The 21,221-nt window shown below is 33.9% G+C and overlaps 1 protein-coding gene across 2 annotated transcripts in view; it reads left to right on the top strand.

The window, feature by feature from the left end:
* The window catches only part of LOC134683166 (low-density lipoprotein receptor-related protein 6-like), a 44,897-nt gene that overhangs the window by 10,078 nt on the left and 13,598 nt on the right, over positions 1 to 21,221 (top strand). The window contains exons 4-10 of one of the 2 annotated variants that reach the window (XM_063542279.1): positions 5,725 to 5,862; positions 7,185 to 7,385; positions 17,303 to 17,498; positions 17,978 to 18,228; positions 19,076 to 19,216; positions 20,157 to 20,449; positions 20,783 to 21,009. In XM_063542279.1, coding sequence (XP_063398349.1) covers positions 5,725 to 5,862; positions 7,185 to 7,385; positions 17,303 to 17,498; positions 17,978 to 18,228; positions 19,076 to 19,216; positions 20,157 to 20,449; positions 20,783 to 21,009 — 1,447 coding nt within the window. Of the gene's footprint in view, positions 1 to 5,724; positions 5,863 to 6,002; positions 6,127 to 7,184; positions 7,386 to 17,302; positions 17,499 to 17,977; positions 18,229 to 19,075; positions 19,217 to 20,156; positions 20,450 to 20,782; positions 21,010 to 21,221 lie in introns of those variants that run through there. The other variant, XM_063542280.1, reaches the window with a different exon arrangement.

Here is a 21,221-nt window from a genome sequence, read left to right as displayed (position 1 = left end):
CCTTTGTTTATTATTCACATAGACCAAGGTGAGCGACACAGGCTCTTTAGAGCCTCTAGTTTGCACTCCTTTACACTATGTTTAAAAATACCATTGAAAGCTTGATATGGATTACGCTTGACACATCAGAGTAAACAGATAAAGTTTAATCCTACTGCTTCACTCTTTTTTTTCACCAGAAAATTGTAATTAATCTGACAATAAAAACTTTAAACCATACAGTTTACACTAAATGTCGGGAGAAAGATTTGCCCAGGGTAAACCTCAATCAGAAAATGATCTTTCAATGGTAATTTTAGCTTTGGTGCATTTGTGGTTCAATGAAGAATTTCAACAAACCATTGAAGGGATTATAATTATAAAAATGAAGTGATTGGGGGAGACTTTAAGATAAATGATTTGTACAACAGTCATGACAGTACTTATTCTTGCTTCATAAATTTTTGTAACAAATCTTTACATACATGACATACATGTACATGATGTATAAGGCTTTGAAAATATAAACTCTTAACCAAACCATGTGTTTTGGAAAGGTTGCTTTCTTCTGTCATATTATTTGTCCCCGATTCTTTTTTGTATGATTGAATTTTCAATGAGGAACTTTCATTACATTTCTTGCCATGTTACATAACTTTATTTGTTAAACACGCTTAAAATTTTGAAAAAAAATGACACATTTATATAATGCTATTTTTTTAATGGCAGCAGCTGCTGTTTGAAATAAATAAAACAAAAACAATTTACATCTTTCATAACTTTTAGCTGTGGGCTGATAACAATTAAGACAGTAAATTGCTTAATGTAATGTAAATGTTAGGATAGACACATTAGACAAAGTTATTTGTAGATCTATAGTCGTATTGGGCATGATGGATATATATTATTTATCTTTTTTTGCCTGCCAGTCAAAAAATCACAAGGTATGCATGGATGTTGTACATGTGTTGATATGTGTACATGTATTGTTGTTTATAATTAGTTAATCAAGCTTGATGAAAACCCTGTACTTTTCTATTTTCAATTTTTTATCGAGAATACATGTTTTCAATTATGCATTGAGTTTTAAGCTCCCATCTTAGTGGAGGGGCATTTAGTTGTCCGCCTGTACTTCTCAAAATTAGTTTCGGTTTTCCAACTTAAATTTGCCTCAACCAAATGTTATGACACTCATATTATACCCAATGCTTTTTACCACAAAACACAGATCATTTTGAATTTTAGTTGCATCATTTATACTGTCTTAGAGTTATGCCCTTTACCATGTTTACAAATGGAATAATTGCTGAACTTTAGTTTGCCTACGCCAATTGTTATGAAACTTATATACAATGCTTATTACCACAAAACATAGATCAAGTTTGAATTTAGGTGGTGTCACTTTTACCTTTCTAGAGTTATGCCCCTTTACAAATGGAAAAATCGCAGAATTTTTCATTTCTGTTCGCTAACTTAAGTTTGTTTCAACCAAATGTTATGAAATTTATACTCAATAGATATAGGAAGATGTGGTGTGAGTGCCAATGAGACAACTCTCCATCCAAATAACAATTTAAAAAGTTAACCATTATAGGTTAAAGTATGGCCTTCAACACGGAGCCTTGGCTCACACCGAACAACAAGCTATAAAGGGCCCCAAAATTACTAGTGTAAAACCATTCAAACGGGAAAACCAACGGTCTAATCTACAAATGTATATAAACAAAACGAGAAACACGTATATATTACATAAACAAACGACAACTACTGTACATCAGATTCCTGACTTAGGACAGGTGCAAACATTTGCAGCTGGATTAAACGTTTTAATGGATCCAAACCTTCTCCCTTTTTCTGAAACAATAGCTTGACATCACAACATAGAAAAACATACGATAAAATATCAATTGGCAGACTTAACTCAATCAAAATACGTATGATTAAACAATGAAAGAATAAATTTGATCTGCGATATCTGAAATACAAATGCACAGTTAATTAAATATAAGAGACAAACATTCATGACCAAAAAGCTAACAAACAAATTCAAACACAGGACATACATTGACATAGGCTTTTTACCACCCAACTCAGATCAAGATCGAAATTTGGGTGCATCAATTTTACCGTTCTTGAGTTATGTTCCTATACAACTTTATGTATGGGTTGTCATGCTTATATATATGTTCCGGACCATATGAGTATCTGGACCATACGCGTATGGTCATGACCATATGGGTATATACCTATATGGTCCGACCATACGCGTATGGTCGGACTGTACGCGTATGGTCGGGGTAATCAACTCGTCTACTTTTAAACTCTTCATTAGGTGTGACGCTTCTGGTTGTTACGTCACTAAAATGTCATTTTATTATATATTTAAAAAAACTTTAAAAAAAACAAAACAGTTGCACACAATTAATATTGCTTACTATTTGTAAGTACAATTATAAGATGTCAAAATCAGATGAACATAGTGTAAAAAGGAATTTTATTGTTTAAAGTAGGTGACATCACCGGCAAGGATCATGATATTTTTTAAAGATCATGATATTTATTGAAAAGTAAAATATTAAAAGTGTATGTACTACGTTTCCTTATTTTTCTATTCTTTATTTCTATACTTCTATTTTAATGTTGTTTATAAGACCGGTAAAATAGCATTTAAGAGCCATGAAATAGCTACTGCCTTAAATTTATTTAATTTGATTTGTGATATTCATTTTATAATATTGGAGATCTATACGATCTAGAGTTTCTTAACACCGTAGACACATCGCAATTGTCCGAGTCGATATCCCTGCACGCAGCCAAAACATGCAATCCGCGCAGAAAAGCTACATGTATCGTACCGTGTGAATGCCATTTCAAGTATACAAAAGCATACACGAATACAATTAGCGATGAAAACTTAGATCAACTGACTGTGCCATTAATATTTAATTTTTATGTAGCTTTTGAAATGTAAAATTAATACGTATTATTTCTATTGTATATTTGAAAAAAATACCTATATGGTCCAAATACTCATATGGTCCTGCCCGTTAATAACCAAACGAGTATAATACTCATATGGTCCGACCATACGCGTACGGTCGGACCATATGAGTATACACATATGGTCATGACCATACGCGTATGGTCCAAATACTCATATGGTCCGGAACATATATACTATACATGCCATAGATGGATGAGTAAACATGAAGTAACCGTGACAATAAGTGAAATCCACTTGTCCAAGAAGTTGATCACATCTCCTTCTTAAAAATCATAGATTAGACCCTGCAGGTACTTTTGATATGTTTGAAATTGAGTTATTAGATGTCTTAGAAGTAGGTTAACATCTGTGTTGTTTTGGCTGTAACATGTTCACTGAAGCCTAAAGCAGTCAATTCTTGTAAATTACCTACAATGTAAGATCGTTTGTGAAGCTGTCAAGGTGCAACAAGGAGATAATTTGTCAGCTTTCAGTAATAGTTGATCATGATGTGTTATTTCTCTAGCTATAGGCATTCCTAAATTACTGATGTCCTCTTTCTTAGTTAAATAGGATGGTGTATATACATATTTAACATGCTAATATTTCAACTTGGAATTATTTTTGATTATGGATTTTGCCTTAATTTCTTGTGCCTGAAATTTTGAATAAAATCCATGTTTATTCTGTATTATAATTTTCTGGGCAGTGCATAAGTTTACACTTTCCATACAAGATATTTTGTAATACATCTTAACAAGCATTGTAACAATGTTGAGTGCTTTTGATATCTATAAGTTTAGGTTGAAGCTATGCTAACCCAAGAAAATCAATGCAAATGTTACAATTTTCATGATATATCAGGATTTCGTAGAAACATTCAACATGTTCAACATGTTAAAAAAATTATAAAAAGAAAAATAATTCTAAGCATACAGAATCATCTAACAAGCATCATGAGCATTTGACAAGGTTAAGTACCTTTGATATCTATATAAATTTAGGTTGAAACTAAGCTTACCTAAGAACAATCAAAGGTCACAATAATTCAAGATTTCCTATATATACATTCAAAACATCATAAAACAGAAAAATAATTGTAAGTCATACAGAATCAAAGTACCTTTGATATCTATACTATCAAGTTGAAGCTAACCCAAGAACAATCACAATATTTCAAAATTTTCTATGCATTGTAAATGTTGTTTATATAAAAATCTTAAAACCAGAAAAGTAATTGTAAGCTTGCAGAATCAATAGAGATTTTGTTGATGTATATATTTATAGATTGAGTTTAATCAGATCCATCGCTGGTAGATTACTTCTTTGAATAATCTGCTTAATTTCGAGATAATAGATGACTTTATTTATCATGGTTTTTAATCAGTTGGCAGAAAACGTAAAATTTGGCATGGTAGTATTTGACAGTCTGTTACCTCCCAGATATATATGTTGTGTCGTAACAAAGCATGTTTTATTGTTATTTCCTCAAGCCTGTCTTAGAGGCATGTTTTTGTTACGTAACTCTTGTAGCATGTAATAGCTGTAATTGGCGTGGATTTTTTTTCTTGAAGGTTAGACTTTCATGACTTTTTATCCAGTCTGTAGTTTTAACTTAAATTGATGTCAATATTTTTAAGGGATTTTTTTATGAAAATAAGGAAATGTGGTATGATTGCCAATGAGACAACTATATCATTTGTATATCAATGTATATATGTATGACCTACGAGAGATGACAGAGAGCTTAAATTTTTTAATATTCTTAATCAGAGTCCATGGAGTCCAAGGAATCTTGTAATTTTTTCCATTCCAAAACAGAACACAACGCTTTTCAAGCAAATAGGCTTCAAAGATTTGATAAATATATACCATGTATTCCTGACTACATTTGTATGCTATGTATGAAAAAAACAAAAAATAAAAATGGTTTCATGTTTAAATGTACAAAGTGCATATAAGAGCCATGTCACACGCTACATGGCGTCAGATGAAAATCTAAAATTCATTCATAAAACTGTTGATACTTAAGTTAAGCTAAGTACAGGACTAGATGACGTCGTAGAAAAAGGAAATACTTCATACTTAATACTAATTATAATTTGAAATTTGAACAAATAGAGTGTTGTCAAGTGATACCAATTTGATCATGTGGAAGTGTTATAACTTGTTATTCTGAATATAATAGATTTTGTTAACAAGCGGAAGTTTTGAATCTCATATTTTAGCAAAATCATTACCAAAATTGAGTGCTTGTAGATTATTGTATCAAGTTTCTTTTATAAGTTCAAGGCCATAAAAAGAATACCATCATTTGCCCTAGCCCTACTGTAACCCATGAAATAGCTGCAGGCCCGTAGCCAGGAATTTCCAAAGGGGGGTTCGTTGGACTCACAAACTCGACTTAACAGTCACAATTGGAACAGAACATTGACTTTAACAGTGCTTATTTGTTTTCAAGGGGGGGGTCGTCCGAGCCCCCTGGCTACGGGTATGAGCTGTCTTCTCAAAATCTATTAATTTATTGTCCTGGTATTAATAAAGTTTTTTTTCTTCAGAAAGGCATTAAGACTAAAAATATCAATTCAATTTCTGTTTGTTGAAAAGAGAGAAAAAATGCCACTTTAACCTACCAACTGTCGCTACCTTTTGGTAGGGTTTGAGCTAACCACATGAACCAATATATTTAACTGTAGCTCAAAAATCTGTAGTTTTGTAAATTATTTTTGCATTCTGGTAATTTTACATGATTTATTTTACAGATACAAATGAGAATGCCTGTGATAAACATAATGGTGGCTGTTCACACTTGTGTCTTATGTCACCAGCTCATCCTTTCTTCACATGTGCCTGTCCAACAGGAATCAAACTTAAACTGGACAACAAAACGTGTAATGAAGGTAGGTGTCCACACAGCTCATTCTTTCTACACATGTGCCTGTCCCACAGGAATCAAACTTAAATTGGACAACAAAACATGTAATGAAGGTAGGTATCCACATAGCTCATTCTTTCTACACATGTGCCTGTCCAACAGGAATCAAACTTAAACTGGACAACAAAACTTGTAATGAAGGTAGGTTTACACACAGTTCATCTTTTCTACACATGTGCCTGTCCCACAGGAATCAAACTTAAATTGGACAACAAAACATGTAATGAAGGTAGGTTTAAACAGAACTCATCTTTTCTACCCATATGCCTGTCCCACAGGAATCAAACTTAAATTGGACAACAAAACTTGTAATGAAGGTAGGTGTTCACACAGCTCACCGTTTATACCCATGTGCCTATCCCACAGGAATCAAACTTAAACTGGACAACAAAACTTGTAATGAAGGTAGGTGTCCACACAGTTCATATTTTCTACCCATATGCCTGTCCCACAGGAATCATACTAAAATTGGATAACAAAGCATGTATTGAAGGTAGGTGACCACACAGATCATCTTTTCTACACATATGCCTGTACCACAAAAATCAAACTAAAGTTGGACAACACAACATGTTATAAAGGTAGGTGTCCATACAGCTCATCTTTTCTACAAATATGTCTGTCCCTTATCTACAGGAATCAATTTAAATTTGACCACAAAACCAGTAATGAAGGTAGTTATCCAAACAGCTTATCCTTTCTACACATGTTAAATTGAGAATTAATGGAAATAGGGAATGTATGAAAGAGACAACAACCCGACCAAAGAACAGACAACAGCCAAAGGCCACCAATGTGTCTTCAATGCAGCGAGAAACTCTCACACCCTGAGTCATCCTTTAGCTGGCCCCTAAACTAAAATTTATACTAGTTCGGTGATAATGGACGACATACTTAACTCTTATAATTATATACCATGTATACACACGAAACTGAAATTAAAAATCATACAAGATGCCTGACCCACAGGAATCAAACTTAAATTGGACAACAAAACATGTAATGAACGTAGGTGTCCGTACAGCTCTTCCGTTTTCCTACAAAAAGTCAACTCCTTCGTCAAACAAAGGTGTTAGCCACAAAATAGCAAATTAGGCTTGAAAGTCTAGTTAAACACCAAAGTATCAATCAATCAATCATTTGAAATTCAAAATTAATGAAATATGTCTAAGCTATTAATGAATTTACAGATTTTTTTTTTATAGAGGACAGGAAATTGCATTTCGATGAAATATTACTTTAATAAAAATAAGAATTGCATTGTAAAATGACCTTTATTATTTGTAGGATATGAGCAATTATTACTGCTAGCCAGAAGAACAGATTTAAGGAGGATATCACTAGATACACCTGACTACACAGATGTGGTATTAGAACTCACCAATGTACAGCATGCAATAGCTATTGATTTCGACCCAGTGGATAACCAAGTATATTGGACCGATGATGAGGTTCATGCTATTTGGAGGGCCAATATTGATGGAACAGGTAAAGATGGATGTTTGAATACGATTTTAATTTTTTTGGACTTTTAAGATTAGAAGGAGTTATTTCCTTTTTAGCTCACCTGGCCTAAAAGGCCATGTGAGCTTTTCTTATCACTTGGCGTCCGTCATCGTCTGTCGTCGTTAACAATTTTTCAAACATCTTCTCCTCTGAAACTACTGAATGGATTTGAATGAAACTTAGCATGATTGTTCCTTAGAGTATTCTGCACAAAGTGTGAGCTTCGATTTTTGATCCGTTAAAAAACATGGCCGCCGTTACTTTAAATAGAACATAGGGGTCAAATGCAGTTTTTGGCTTATATCTCAAAAACGAAAGCATTTAGAGCAAATCTGACATGGGGTAAAAATGTTCATTAGGTCAAGATCAATCAGCCCTGAAATTTTCAGATGAATCAAACAAACCATGGTTGGGTTGCTGCCACTTAATTGGTAATTTTAAGGAAATTTTGCAGTTTTTGGTCATTATCTTGAATATTATTATAGATAAAGATAAACTGTAAACAGCAAAAATGTTCAGCAAAGTAAGATCTACAAATAATTCAATGTGACCAAAATGGTCAATTGACCTCTTAAGGAGTTATTGCCCTTTAAAGACTTTTTTCACAATTTGTTCATCATGTTGACTTACTTTAAAAAATCTTCTCCTTTGAAACTGCTGAATCAATTTCAGCCAAACTTACGCTAAATGAGTTTCAGAGTTTCAGAGTATCTAGTATAAATTTTATATTTCATTTCCTTGTATGTCAAGAAACATAGCTCCTATGGCTAAAATAGAACATAGGAGAAAATGATTTTTTTTTTGGCTTTTGAAGAGAATAGGACGATTTAAAGAACATTTAAATAAATTGAAAAGCCAAAATAATCATTGATGAGAGATTAAAACAAAAAAATTCAGGTGAGCGATTCAGGCTCTTGAGAGCCTCTTGTTTAACAAAGTTTTGTGTACGTTTCATATCAAAACAAGAAGTAGTATGACTGCCAATGAGACAATCAGACAGAATGAGGAAGAATTAGCAACATTTCGAACTGACCAAAGTACAGCATGCAATAGCTATTGATTTCAACCCGGTTGATAACCAAGTATACTGGACTGATGATGAGGTCCATGCTATTTGAAGGACCAATATCGAAGGAACAGGTAAAGCTGGAGGTTTAAGTCATATTTTCAGTTTTATTGACTTAAAATAGCAGGAGTTATTTCCCATGTTGACAATTTTTGTGCAAGTTTCATATAAGTATACAGTGCTCTAGCTAGAAATCAAAAGGGGCAGGGTGCTAGTGGAGGGCAGGGCACTTTATATGGTAAAAAAAGGCACTGGTTATTTTTTGTCTACGTTTCTGTGTGTATCACGAGTTAACTAATCTCTTTTTGTCGAGCCTGCAACTTTAGTTGCAGAAAGCTCGACATAGGGATAGTGATCTGGCGGCGGCGGCATTGGCGGCGGCATTGGCGGCGTTGTTAGCTCACTTCTTAAAAGCTTTATATTTTAGGAGGTGGAAGACCTGATTGCTTCATACTTTGTATATAGATGCCTCATGTTACGAAGTTTCCATCAGTCACATGTCAAATGTCATTGACCTCATTTTCATGGTTCAGTGACCACTTGAAAAAAAAGTTAAGATTTTTTGTAATGTTAAATTCTATCTTATTATAAGTAAAAGGATTACTATATTTGGTATGTGCGTACCTTGCAAGGTCCTCATGCCCGGCAGACAGTTTTCACTTGACCTCGACCTCATTTCATGGCTCAATAAACAAGGTCAAGTTTTGGTGGTCAAGTCCATATCTCAGATACCATAAGCAATAGGGCTAGTATATTTGGTGTATGGAAGGACTATAAGGAGTACATGTCCAACTGGCAGGTGTCATCTGACCTTGACCTCATTTTCATGGTTCAGTGGTTATAGTTAATTTTTTGTGTTTTGGTCTGTTTTTCTCATTCTTTATGCAATAGGTTTACTATATTTGTTGTATGGAATGATTGTAAGGTGAACATGTCTAGCGAACAGATATCATCTGACCTTGACCTCATTTTCATGGTTCAGTGGTCAAAGTTAAGTTTTTCAGTTTTGGTCTTTTACTCTGATACTATAGGCCATAAGTCAACTATATGAAGTGTATGGAAATATTTTATGATCTATATATTAGTCACGCAGGTTTTTTTTTACCTTGACCTCATTTTCACGGTTCATTGCTCAGTATAAAGTTCTTGTGTTTTGGTCTATTTTTCTTAAAACCATAAGTATTAGGTCAACTATATTTGTTTTATGGAAGCATTGTTAGCTGTACATGACAGCCTGGCATGATTCATTTGACCTTGACCTAATTTTCATGGTTCATTGGTCTTTGTTTAGTAATCTTGGTTAATGTAACGTTTATGTGACAGTTGTAATAAAGCTTTATACTTAGGACTATCAACATAATATCAATGATTAGTAAAGAAGGCGAGACATTTCAGTGTTAGTCCAGTCATTCTAGCCAAAATATGACCAAACCTCAAACTAATTGCAACATAATGTTCTTCTAGTTTTTCTAGCGGCTTTAGGTCTACTGCTGAACATAAAAAAAATCGAAAATGGCTGAATGAAGGGAAAATGTTAATTTTGGGTGAAAACCTGGATTTTTGGTGAAAAATCCCTCAAAACTGGTGATTTGCCGTGACTCAAAAACATAAATAGCAACTTGCATAATTTTTAATCAAGTCGATAGATCTTATAACAGTAATGATTTTTTAAAACTATGATGAACTTCAAAGTACAGGAAATTGAAAGTTTTGGGTGAAAACCTTGGATTTTGATGAAAAATCGCCGAAAACTGGAGATTTGCCGTGACTGAAAAATTAAGACAGCAATGTACACAATTTTTAAGCAAATCAATACATTTGATAACAGTAATCATTTATTTAAACTATGATGAACTGCAAAGTTCTGGAAATCGAAAATTTTGGGTGAAAACCTCGGATTTTAATGAAAAAAATCGCTGAAAACTGGTAATTTGACGTGACTCAAAAAACAAATATAGCAATTTGCATAATTTTTAATCAAGTCGATAGATCTTATAACAGTAATGATTTTTTACAACTATGACGAACTTCAAATTACAGGAAGTTGAAAATTTAGGGTGAAAACCTTGGATGTTGATGAAAAATCGTCGAAAACTGGAGATTTGCCGAGACTAAAAAATTAAAACAGCAATGTACACAATTTTTAAGCAAGTCAATAGACCTTATAACAGTAATCATTTTTTATACGACCGCAAATTTTGAAAAAATTTTCGTCGTATATTGCTATCACGTTGGCGTCGTCGTCGTCGTCGTCGTCGTCCGAATACTTTTAGTTTTCGCACTCTTACTTTAGTAAAAGTGAATAGAAATCTATGAAATTTTAACACAAGGTTTATGACCATAAAAGGAAGGCTGGTATTGATTTTGGGAGTTTTGGTCCCAACATTTTAGGAATTAGGGGCCAAAAAGGGCCCAAATAAGCATTTTCTTGGTTTTCGCACTATAACTTTAGTTTAAGTTAATAGAAATCTATGAAATTTTGACACAAGGTTTATGACCACAAAAGAAAGGTTGGGATTGATTTTGGGAGTTTTGGTTTCAACAGTTTAGGAATTAGGGGCCAAAAAAGGGCCCAAATAAGCATTATTCTTGGTTTTCGCACAATAACTTTAGTTAAAGTAAATAGAAATCAATGAAATTTAACACAATGTTTATGACCACAAAAGGAAGGTTGGTATTGATTTTGGGAGTTTCGGTCCCAACAGTTTAGGAATTAGGGGCCAAAAAGGGACCCAAATAAGCATTTTTCTTGGTTTTCGCACCATAGCGTTAGTATAAGTAAATAGAAATCTATGAAATTTAAACACAAGGTTTATGACTATAAAAGGAAGGTTGGTATTGATTTTGGGAGTTTTGGTCTTAACAGTTAAGGAAAAAGGGGCCCAAAGGGTCCAAAATTAAACTTTGTTTGATTTCATCAAAATTGAATAATTGGGGTTCTTTAATATGCCGAATCTAACTGTGTATGTAGATTCTTAATTTTTGGTCCCGTTTTCAAATTGGTCTACATTATGGTCCAAAGGGTCCAAAATTAAACTTAGTTTGATTTTAACAAAAATTGAAACCTTGGGGTTCTTTGATATGCTGAATCTAAAAATGTACTTAGATTTTTGATTATTGGCCCAGTTTTCAAGTTGGCCCAAATCGAGGTCCAAAATTAAACATTGTTTGATTTCATCAAAAATTGAATAATTGGGGTTCTTTGATATATGCCAAATCTAACTGTGTATGTAGATTCTTAATTTATGGTCCAGTTTTAAAATTGGTCTAAATTAAAGTGCAAAGGGTCCAAAATTAAACTAAGTTTGATTTTAACAAAAATTAAATTCTTGGGCCTCTTTGATATTCTGAATCTAAACATGTACTTAGATTTTTGATTATGGGCCCAGTTTTCAAGTTGGTCCAAATCAGGATCTAAAATTATTATATTAAGTATTGTGCAATAGCAAGTCTTTTCAATTGCACAGTATTGTGCAATGGCAAGAAATATCTAATTTCACAATATTGTGAAATAGCAATTTTTTTTTTAATTAAGAGTTATCTTTCTTTGTCCAGTATAGTAAGCAAGAAATATCTGCAAGAATTTTTTTAATTGGAGTTATCTTTCTTTGTCCAGAATCAACTTAAATCTTTGTTATATACAATATACAATGTATATTCACTTTTTACTACCAACTGATAAATTTAGATAATCTTTACTATTCAGTGATAACTAGCAGTTTTTTTACATCTTAATATTTTATGATGTATTTAAATGAGTAGTAATTGTTGCAAACTCCATTAGAATATTTTAATTGAAATTAGTTTTGGAATAAGGGAAAGGGGGATATGATTAAAAAATTGGGTTCAATTTTTCTCATTTGAAATTTCATAAATAAAAAAAAAAATTCTTCAAACATTTTTTTGAGAGGATTAATATTCAACAGCATAGTGAATTGCTCTAAGAGAAAACAAAAATTTTAAGTTCATTTGAATACATTCATTCTGTGTCAGAAACCTATGCTGTGTCAACTATTTAATCACAATCCAAATTTAGAGCTGAATCCAGCTTGAATGTTGTGTCCATACTTGCCCCAACGGTTCAGGGTTCAACCTCTGCGGTCATATAAAGCTACGCCCTGCGGAGCATCTGGTTAAAACTTAAATGAACTGCAAAGTTCTGGAAATCGAAAATTTTGGGTGACTGAAATGTTTTATTTTAGCGAAAAATCATTAAAAACTGGGAATTTATGTTTTTGGAATAAATATCAAATTACTAGTATATCATGAGTCTTCAAATTAATTTTATATATGTTTTAGTGTTTAGATGGATCAAATAATGATCAATTTGTTATTTCAATAGATCTTATAACAACAATAAAAACCGATTGACAGATATGATACTTTTTTTTTAAACCAAAATATTTACTCTATATGATAACAAAAAAATGCAATAGTTTGATCAAACCTTTAATTGTGCTTTATAATGTTTTTTGCGTATTCTACATAAATCTTTTGAAGTTGATTGTCAATTAATCGTCCATGTCAACTGTTTTGCTCGAATTTGTACAACCAGTTCCTTTACATTCGCCACAAGCTGCTGAACATTCAAGTCCGTTTTTTCTACAAGTACATCATTTAGATTTGAAAAGAGTTCTATCTGTGAATGAAACTTTTGTGCCTATGATTCCTTTACCGGTGCGCTGCTGGTGAGTGGCATCTTTATTATCTGGACCCGAAGCATATCCATCAAATACAATTATAGTATTACTGTATTTCCGTTCAACTCTGTCAACGTACCTTTGACAAATTTCACCGAAAGAAAGTCCGTTTTGCCAGTGTATACGATGGAGAAGAGAGCCGCCATCAATTACATACTGAGTTTCGTCTTTTTCGTTCATTTCAAATGCGCAACAATCGTCCTTTCCCCAAATAGCCTCTGCAAGACTAGACTTTTGTGCTGTTCGCATTAGACCATTTGGATCAAACATTGAGCTGCGATGACTACAGAGTTCATTGGTGAATATTTCGGACTGCTCTTCGTATTATATACCATTTGATGCAACAAGAAAGCGCTGGAAGAGAAGCTGTGAATCAACAAGAATGACAGCATCATCAACTTTGATTGTGCACTCTAGATAATGGCCTGTTCTTTTCTTTTAAATGAAAATTCATCTATTTTTTTCCGTCCATGGACTTCAATATTTGAATACCTAATTCCTTCGAATTATCAACATTGACAAATTTTGTCCGCCGAGACCCCTGTTTCTATGTTTCGAAAACTCGTTTCCTGTTCAAAAGGATTTCTGCTAATAAGAAACTATAAAAATGTTTTCAAATCTTGACAGTCTCTTGACGTGCCCCCCTAAGGTGACTGGGGAATAGAAATATGGTCACTTGGTCTTCTCCCGACCGGCTACAAAACGCTTGCCGAAATGGGGCGTCCGTTTGGCTGTGCGGGATGTATTAAGTTGGCAGTCACGTCCGGTCAGAATGGGGACGTTAAATCCGATGTCTCGTGTAAAGATAGTGCCACGCTCTTTGCACGTTAAGAACCATTACAACAACTCTTTGAGGGCCCGTAGGTGGTCTGTTGTAAGGCAAAATTGCTGTCCCTATTCAATATACTAGTACCCTCATTTTCCAGTGTCAGTCGAAATTTCCCCGACTATCATCCCTTATGGCCTCTATTATGACAAGACCTTCCTAATTTATTGTGAACTTGTTCTCGGCCTGAATATGCATGAAATATTTGCCACTGGACGTTAAGAAACCAACAATCAATCAATCAATCTGGACGTAAGAGCTGTTACAGTATTTATCAGAAAATGTGCCCTATTGCTCATGAAATAGCCTTTCCCCTAGTCATATGAGTTACTGCATTTGGTGCATACACGGTTTCAAGTAGCTCAATAATTCCTGATCCTTCCATCAAGTGACCAATGGCGCCTACAAACCTCATTTCTAAATGAAAGCCTTCAAGTCTTAAGATAACTGACTTTAAAGGACTGTTCGATGGTTCATCTTTAGTAATGGTCATTGTCTTCCAATAGAGGGGTTGATCAAATGTCAAAATAGGTACACAATGTTGAGCCTTTGCTTGCTTGCCTATGAAGATAAGTGTTGAATTTATACATGTGAGATCACTAGGATTCATGTCCATATCATTGGCAAAAAAACAATAGATGATTTTCCTAGGTAGTCACCGACCATCACTTTGTGCATAATTGCTGACCAACTGGGTCGGTTGCATGTCAAAGGCCAGCATACTTTTGACAGAAGGTCTTACTTCCACGTTGTATCTATCATATAAGGCTCATAATTCATGGTTGCGAACTCTGTCTGTAACAATTGTTTAGATTGCATCTTATGACATTCTATGTTAATTTTTGCAAGGGGGAAGACTTCCTTTAGTGTACGAGACAGCCTAGGGACAGCTTTGTCAAGTCTGAATCCCGCAGTGACAGCTGCAATCATGCCCATACCATGAAATGTCCCATGACCACCATCTAAAGTTCGCAGATTATGGTCATTATCAGCTATGTACTGGACGAATGTGCCATTCCCAAACTGGGTGTCGGTTATGTCATGAGCAGCAGCAGCAGCATTACGTTCAAATCGTTGAACCTCTGTGTAGGAAGAAGCAAAACCAAGAGTGTTCAAAGTGTCCAATAAAAATCTTGATCCAAAGTGATGTTGCATTTGTACACTGAGGGTAATTTGAAGCGGTGCAATAAGTGTTCTAGGTCGGGAAGCCTGAATAATAGCCTGGCCAACAGATGCAACTTTATCAGTAGAGTTGTTTTGACTAAAAAAAATACACGTACATGTAGTATAATGTTTGTAATGAATCTGGGACAAAGGCAATGTTTTGCTCTGTGTGTATATCAACAAAAGACACAGCTTTGAATCGATTGTACCATTTCTGGTTTGACTGGCCCTATTAACAGTGTTACATCCTTTTTCTCTTAGTTGTGTTATTTCTTCACCATTTTTTTAGAGACACCCGACAAAAAACACAAGCATCCTTTATTACCTATAAATGATAAAACTGTTAAGTTGAGATTCAATTATTTTGATTTTGCTTTCATATTATTTGTATCATATAAGATTTTTTTTGAATAAAGTATTAAAAAAGATATATGTTGATTTATAAACAATAAATTATTCCGATGTAGTGTCTATTCTTAGTTGAATTGTATAATGGTATTTTTGTTGAATTTTAATTCCCCCCTATTGGTTGATTAATAAATATTTAAATTTTTATTATTTGATTTTTATGGAAATTGTCTCATTCTGTCCTCCCTATTTTTTTTTAAATTTTATCCCAGCCTCCATACAAACTTGAAAAATTAAAAAGTAGCTCCCTAACCCAATTTGTCTGCTTCGATTTTGTATTTGATTATCGGTACAACTTCATTTTTCCATGAATTAATTTAGTTAGAAATTGTAACCTTTTTGGTACGAACGGCGTTCCATACTTTTTTTTTATCGTCAGCAATAAGATTAAAATTTCCTTTTTACGGGGCTATTTAATTTGTGTAATGTATATACTGAAGTTCAACTATAAAAAAAAACCAGCTGTTTTATATGTAATTTCTGGTTTAGAGACCTCGGCAAACCGAAATGAACTCATTTTTGTCGTGTACTACATTTTGACGTTTCTCGTGTATCTACACCTTTCAAAAAACATTCAAAATACTTGGCATGGTAGCTTTAACTCTGAAGAATGTTAAATACGTATAAAACTTTGATATATAAGTTTTATATTAACTTACCAGAATGAAAAGGATGGAACCTAAATGCGTCGTCTGCAGTTGACCATTACGAGTTGTCTCCCATATCGTCATTCTCAATTTAAGGGTGCCATATCTTTCCATAATATTTGAGGTAAAATCTAGATTTTTTGGGGGGCAAAATTGACGACTTCTCCCTATTTCGATTTTTCTCGATTTTTGATATGTTTCTTATACGTTATGTTTCTCACGAATTCCGCAAAAAACATTTCTGTTGCAATTAGTTTGAGGTATAACCATAGAATGACTGGACTATGTGTGCACTCATGTTTTTACTGTATATGGTTTTTTTTTGTAATAAAGATGCATTTCAACTATAGTCTTTATTTCGTTGTTTGTGTAGTTATGACTTATATAGTACATTTTCATCAACATATTATGTTTTTATAGTTTAACTTCACTATACCCATTATCATACTAGTTATTAACACCTTTGAAGTTTTTATCATTGTAATTGATTGTAATGACATGATTAACCTGGGGGCAATCACACAGGTGACATATATGTAATTAACTTGGAGATCAGAAATCCATGAAAGAAAATTTTACTAAAACGGCACAAGAGAATTTCGGAAAAAGACGTCGGGGCAGAAGGGTGCGGATGAAGGCACTCGAAGGCACTCAGGGTGCGGCGCCCTTCTATTTTGGGCTAGCGAGACCACTGGTATAAGAAGATGTGGTATGATTGTCAATGAGAAATCTCTCCTCTATAGACCATATGACAGAACTTAGTGCTTCAATTTTAACTGTTCTTGAGTTATGTAAAATTGAGAATGGAAAATTGGGAATGTTTCAAAGGTCTCAACAAACCGACCATATAAAACACAACAGCAGAAGGTCACCAAACGTCTTTAATGTAGCTTTAAATGCAAGAAGGGGGCATTATTTGTGTCCAATGGACATATTCCCCATCTATGAGGTAATGTTAACATGTAGATAGGAAACGTGTGCAGAGGAAATGATGCAAGGGGAGTAATCCAGATTTCTAGAGATCGGAATATATATCTTACTTGAGAATACATGTACAATGTATTGATAAATTGCTTTAATGTTTTCAGGTCAGGAGAAAGTTATTGACAACCACTTGATGCATCCTGATGGTATTGCAGTGGATTGGATTGGTCGTAATTTGTACTGGACAGACACAGGCACAGACAGAATAGAAGTCTCTAGGTTGAATGGAACCTCTCGTAGAGTTCTGTTAGCTGAAGATTTAGAAGAACCAAGGGCAATAACTCTTGATCCAATCTCAGGGTAGGTTTAATGTGTAAATTGTTGACCATGAAAATGAAGTTTGATGTGATTAAGATAATAGAAATATTTTTGTTAATGAAATATTTTGCACTGTCATTGTGAATAAAGAGATGTGGTGGGATTGGGAAGGAGACAACTGAAATTATTGATAATAGAAGTTGATGTATTCCTTTTTGGGTAAAGATTGAATGAAATGCAATCAAAACTCTATGGTACTGACTTGATATATATATTGTGCATATAGCATGTCATATTTTATACATCCTATCCATGAAAATTCCTAGAAATTCATCAATGATCGGAAATTTAAGTTACAAAATAATGTTTTACTTGTCAAGAAAATTACAATGTGCAGGAATCTGATATCTGTTCTCAAAAAATATTAAAGGAGAAATATCCAATTGTGTTGAAAGTGGGTTTAAACACCAATAAATCAATCAATCAATGTATATTTTTTTATAACATTTTTTCTGTTACAGGTACATGTACTGGACAGATTGGGGAAAGAAACCAAAAATAGAACGAGCTAACATGGATGGTTCTGGTCGGTTGGCTCTGGTGAACTCATCATTAGGTTGGCCTAATGGGATCGCAGTAGATCATGCTGAGATGAAGATTTACTGGGGGGACGCTAGTCTTGATAAAATAGAAGTGGCCAATTATGACGGGACAGGGAGACGTGTACTAGTCAATCAAAATCTACCTCATTTGTTTGGATTTAGTTTGTTAGGTAAGTTCATAAAATTAAGATTCAATTGGCCTTTTCAGAATCTAAAGCATCATGGGAAATTTCATTGTTCGTACCCCAAAGTGAAAATAATGTTATTTCATTGGTGAAATTGCCATTGTTTATAACGTTTTAAACCAATCAAAACGCTTTGGTGTACGCTTTTGAAAATATTACCCAGGATGCATTAGATTCTGAAACGGCCAATTGGTTATGTTTTATTTGCACAAATATTTTTGTCACCCTTCTACATCATCAAAATTTATCCTCTGATAAAAAAGTCAAAAGTTTATTATGCCCCACCTACGATAGTAGAGGGGCATTATGTTTTTTGGTCTGTGCCTCCGTTCATCCCTTTGTTAATCTGTTCGTTCGTCCCGCTTTATGTTAAAGTTTTTGGTCGAGGTAGTTTTTGATGAAGTTAAAGTCCAATCAATTTGAAACTTAGTACACATGTTCCCTATGGTATGATCTTTCTAATTGTAGTGTCAAATTAAAGTATTGACCCCAATTTCAGGGTCCAGTGAACATGTAAAATGATAGTGCGAGTGGGACATCCGTGTACTATGGACACATTCTTTTTTTTTCCAGTATTTAGCAGTCTGTGACATTTATGATAATGATAAGACATGATAATGATAAAAGCACAAAACTGGATTCATCTGGATGAAAATTGTGAAATAATATATAGGGTAGCCACTTAACATGCTAAAAAGTAAGGATGGTCAGGCAAGCCAAAATCAAATATGATTTTTGTTTTGGGGTTGGGGATTGGATTTGGAGGACCCAGTCACATATGTACATATTCTGTTTTATCTATTTTATATTAATAAAAGAATTAACATTTCAGGTGATTACATTTATTGGACTGATTGGCAGAGACGGTCAATAGAACGTGTTAATAAACGGTCAGGCATTGATAGGAAGACCATTGTTGACCAACTGCCAGATTTAATGGGACTTAAGGCAGTCAACCTAGTCAAAATTGAAGGTAACGTCTTTTTCAGGATAGGATATACTTTTCATTGAGAACTTTTTGCTAATTCTAAACAAGACAGAAAAATGGGAGATTAATAATTGCTATTTTAGGAAAGGCTTCATACAAATAATGCTATCAAAATTTGAAATGCAAGATTTAAAAAATGTTTGCTAATCTTATATTGTTGCAGTATTCAAAATAAAAAAAAACATAGCAAAAATTGCAGAATACACTGCAAAAATGAGAAATAATATACCACTTTCGAGTGTCTGTCACAGGAAAAAAATCCTCAATTATGAGCGCCTTTATGACATCATTTACCAGAGAGAGGTGATCACCTGTATCCCTGCACTTAACTTCCAGAAAGTGTCATTGTGCAGGATAAACTAGAAATAATATTTGTTCTGAAGGTACTTAATCACAATTCCTTAATGACAGCAGTCTGATTGTCAGTTATGTGAATTCAATTTGCCGAATAATTTGTGCAATATAGCATCATAGTTTTCCAACCACTCGCTCAAGATTGGAACGGAAGTGAAGATGCCTCTAAACACACGAATGATGAACCCAAGTTTTTGAAAGAAATTCATCAAACTAGAAGGTTGTCTATTACTAGACATGTTTGCTTTGCCATTTAAGGGATTTTAAGTTCTATGACGCCTATAGTCTATAAATTTAAAGGGAACACAAGGCAACTGTAGTTGACAAATGATCAAAATTTACATATGGGGTACCTCAGATTTAGTTAAATGTCTTCCAGTTTTTACTGACCATATAAGGAAGCCAATATAAGCAACTTTAGATCACTAGAAGGCCTTCAACAATGAGCAAAACCAAGACTGCTTAGTAAGGTATTAAAAATCAGAAATAGTTAATAAAAAATGCTTTGTATGATCTTTTGTATATATTGCAATATGATTTCAATAATTTATTTTAACAATTTCAATTCTAGGCACCAACCCATGTGCTCACAACAATGGAGAATGCAGCCATCTTTGTCTAATGACCCCTAATAAATCAGTATGTGCTTGCCCAATGGGGCTAGAGCTCAGTGGTAACAGTAAGACATGTATAATACCCGAGGCCTTCCTCATATTTAGCGGGCAGCAGAACATCAAGAGACTGTCTCTGGAATCCAATCACAGAATCCGACCGATTCCCATCCGAGGGATCAAGGAAGCTCCTATTGCCATTGATTACGATATTAATGACAATAGGATCTATTGGACAGACGCAACAGAGAGGGTATGAGAATTTTTTCTTTAATGAGTGTTTTAAAATTTAAGCTGTTTGGTTTGATTTTTGGCTGTTTTTGGTTTTGAATGTATGTGGGAGTCAACAGTCATTTTGTTTTACCTGCCAACATTAAAAATTGTAAAAGTCAAATGTTCATGCAATTTTTTTCTGATTTTATGACATGAAATTATTATGTATTAAACTGTGGAGTGAAAAAAATAAAATTTATCTATTTAACTGTCAGAAAAAATAATTATGTATTTAACTGTCAGATGAAATAAGAATACTTTATATTCTAGGATGAAATACTTATGTATTTATATATTTTAATGTCAATTATAGACAATAAGCAGAGCTTTTATGAATGGTAGTGCAGTAGAAAAGGTGATTCAGTATGGTTTGGAGTATCCAGAGGGCATGGTGGTAGATTGGGTGGCTAAAAATATCTACTGGGTGGATACTGGGTCTAAGAGGATCGAAGTGGCCAGGACTGATGGTACATCGCGAAGAGTTATTGTTTGGAAAGATCTACATCAGCCAAGAGCTTTAGCTATTGATCCAGCTAATGGGTATGTCAATTTTGGGTTTGGTTGACTTTGAAATATTGTGGAGTACTAAGGGCTGTTCCAGAAAATACTATGATCTCCACCCTCGAAACCCAAACGATAGCACATTATTTTAACTTATTATGACCCCCACCACTCACAGAAATCAAAGAAGAGAAGAAAAGCACACTCTTTTGATTTGGTATTTCAAATACAACCAATCACCCACATAATAT

The sequence above is a fragment of the Mytilus trossulus genome, chromosome 9 (genome assembly GCF_036588685.1).
Source record: "Mytilus trossulus isolate FHL-02 chromosome 9, PNRI_Mtr1.1.1.hap1, whole genome shotgun sequence".
In the NCBI taxonomy this organism is placed as follows: Eukaryota; Metazoa; Mollusca; class Bivalvia; order Mytilida; family Mytilidae; genus Mytilus; species Mytilus trossulus.
The sequence above is the reverse complement of the archived record's forward strand: the minus strand, read 5'-3'. Positions and strand labels throughout refer to the sequence as shown.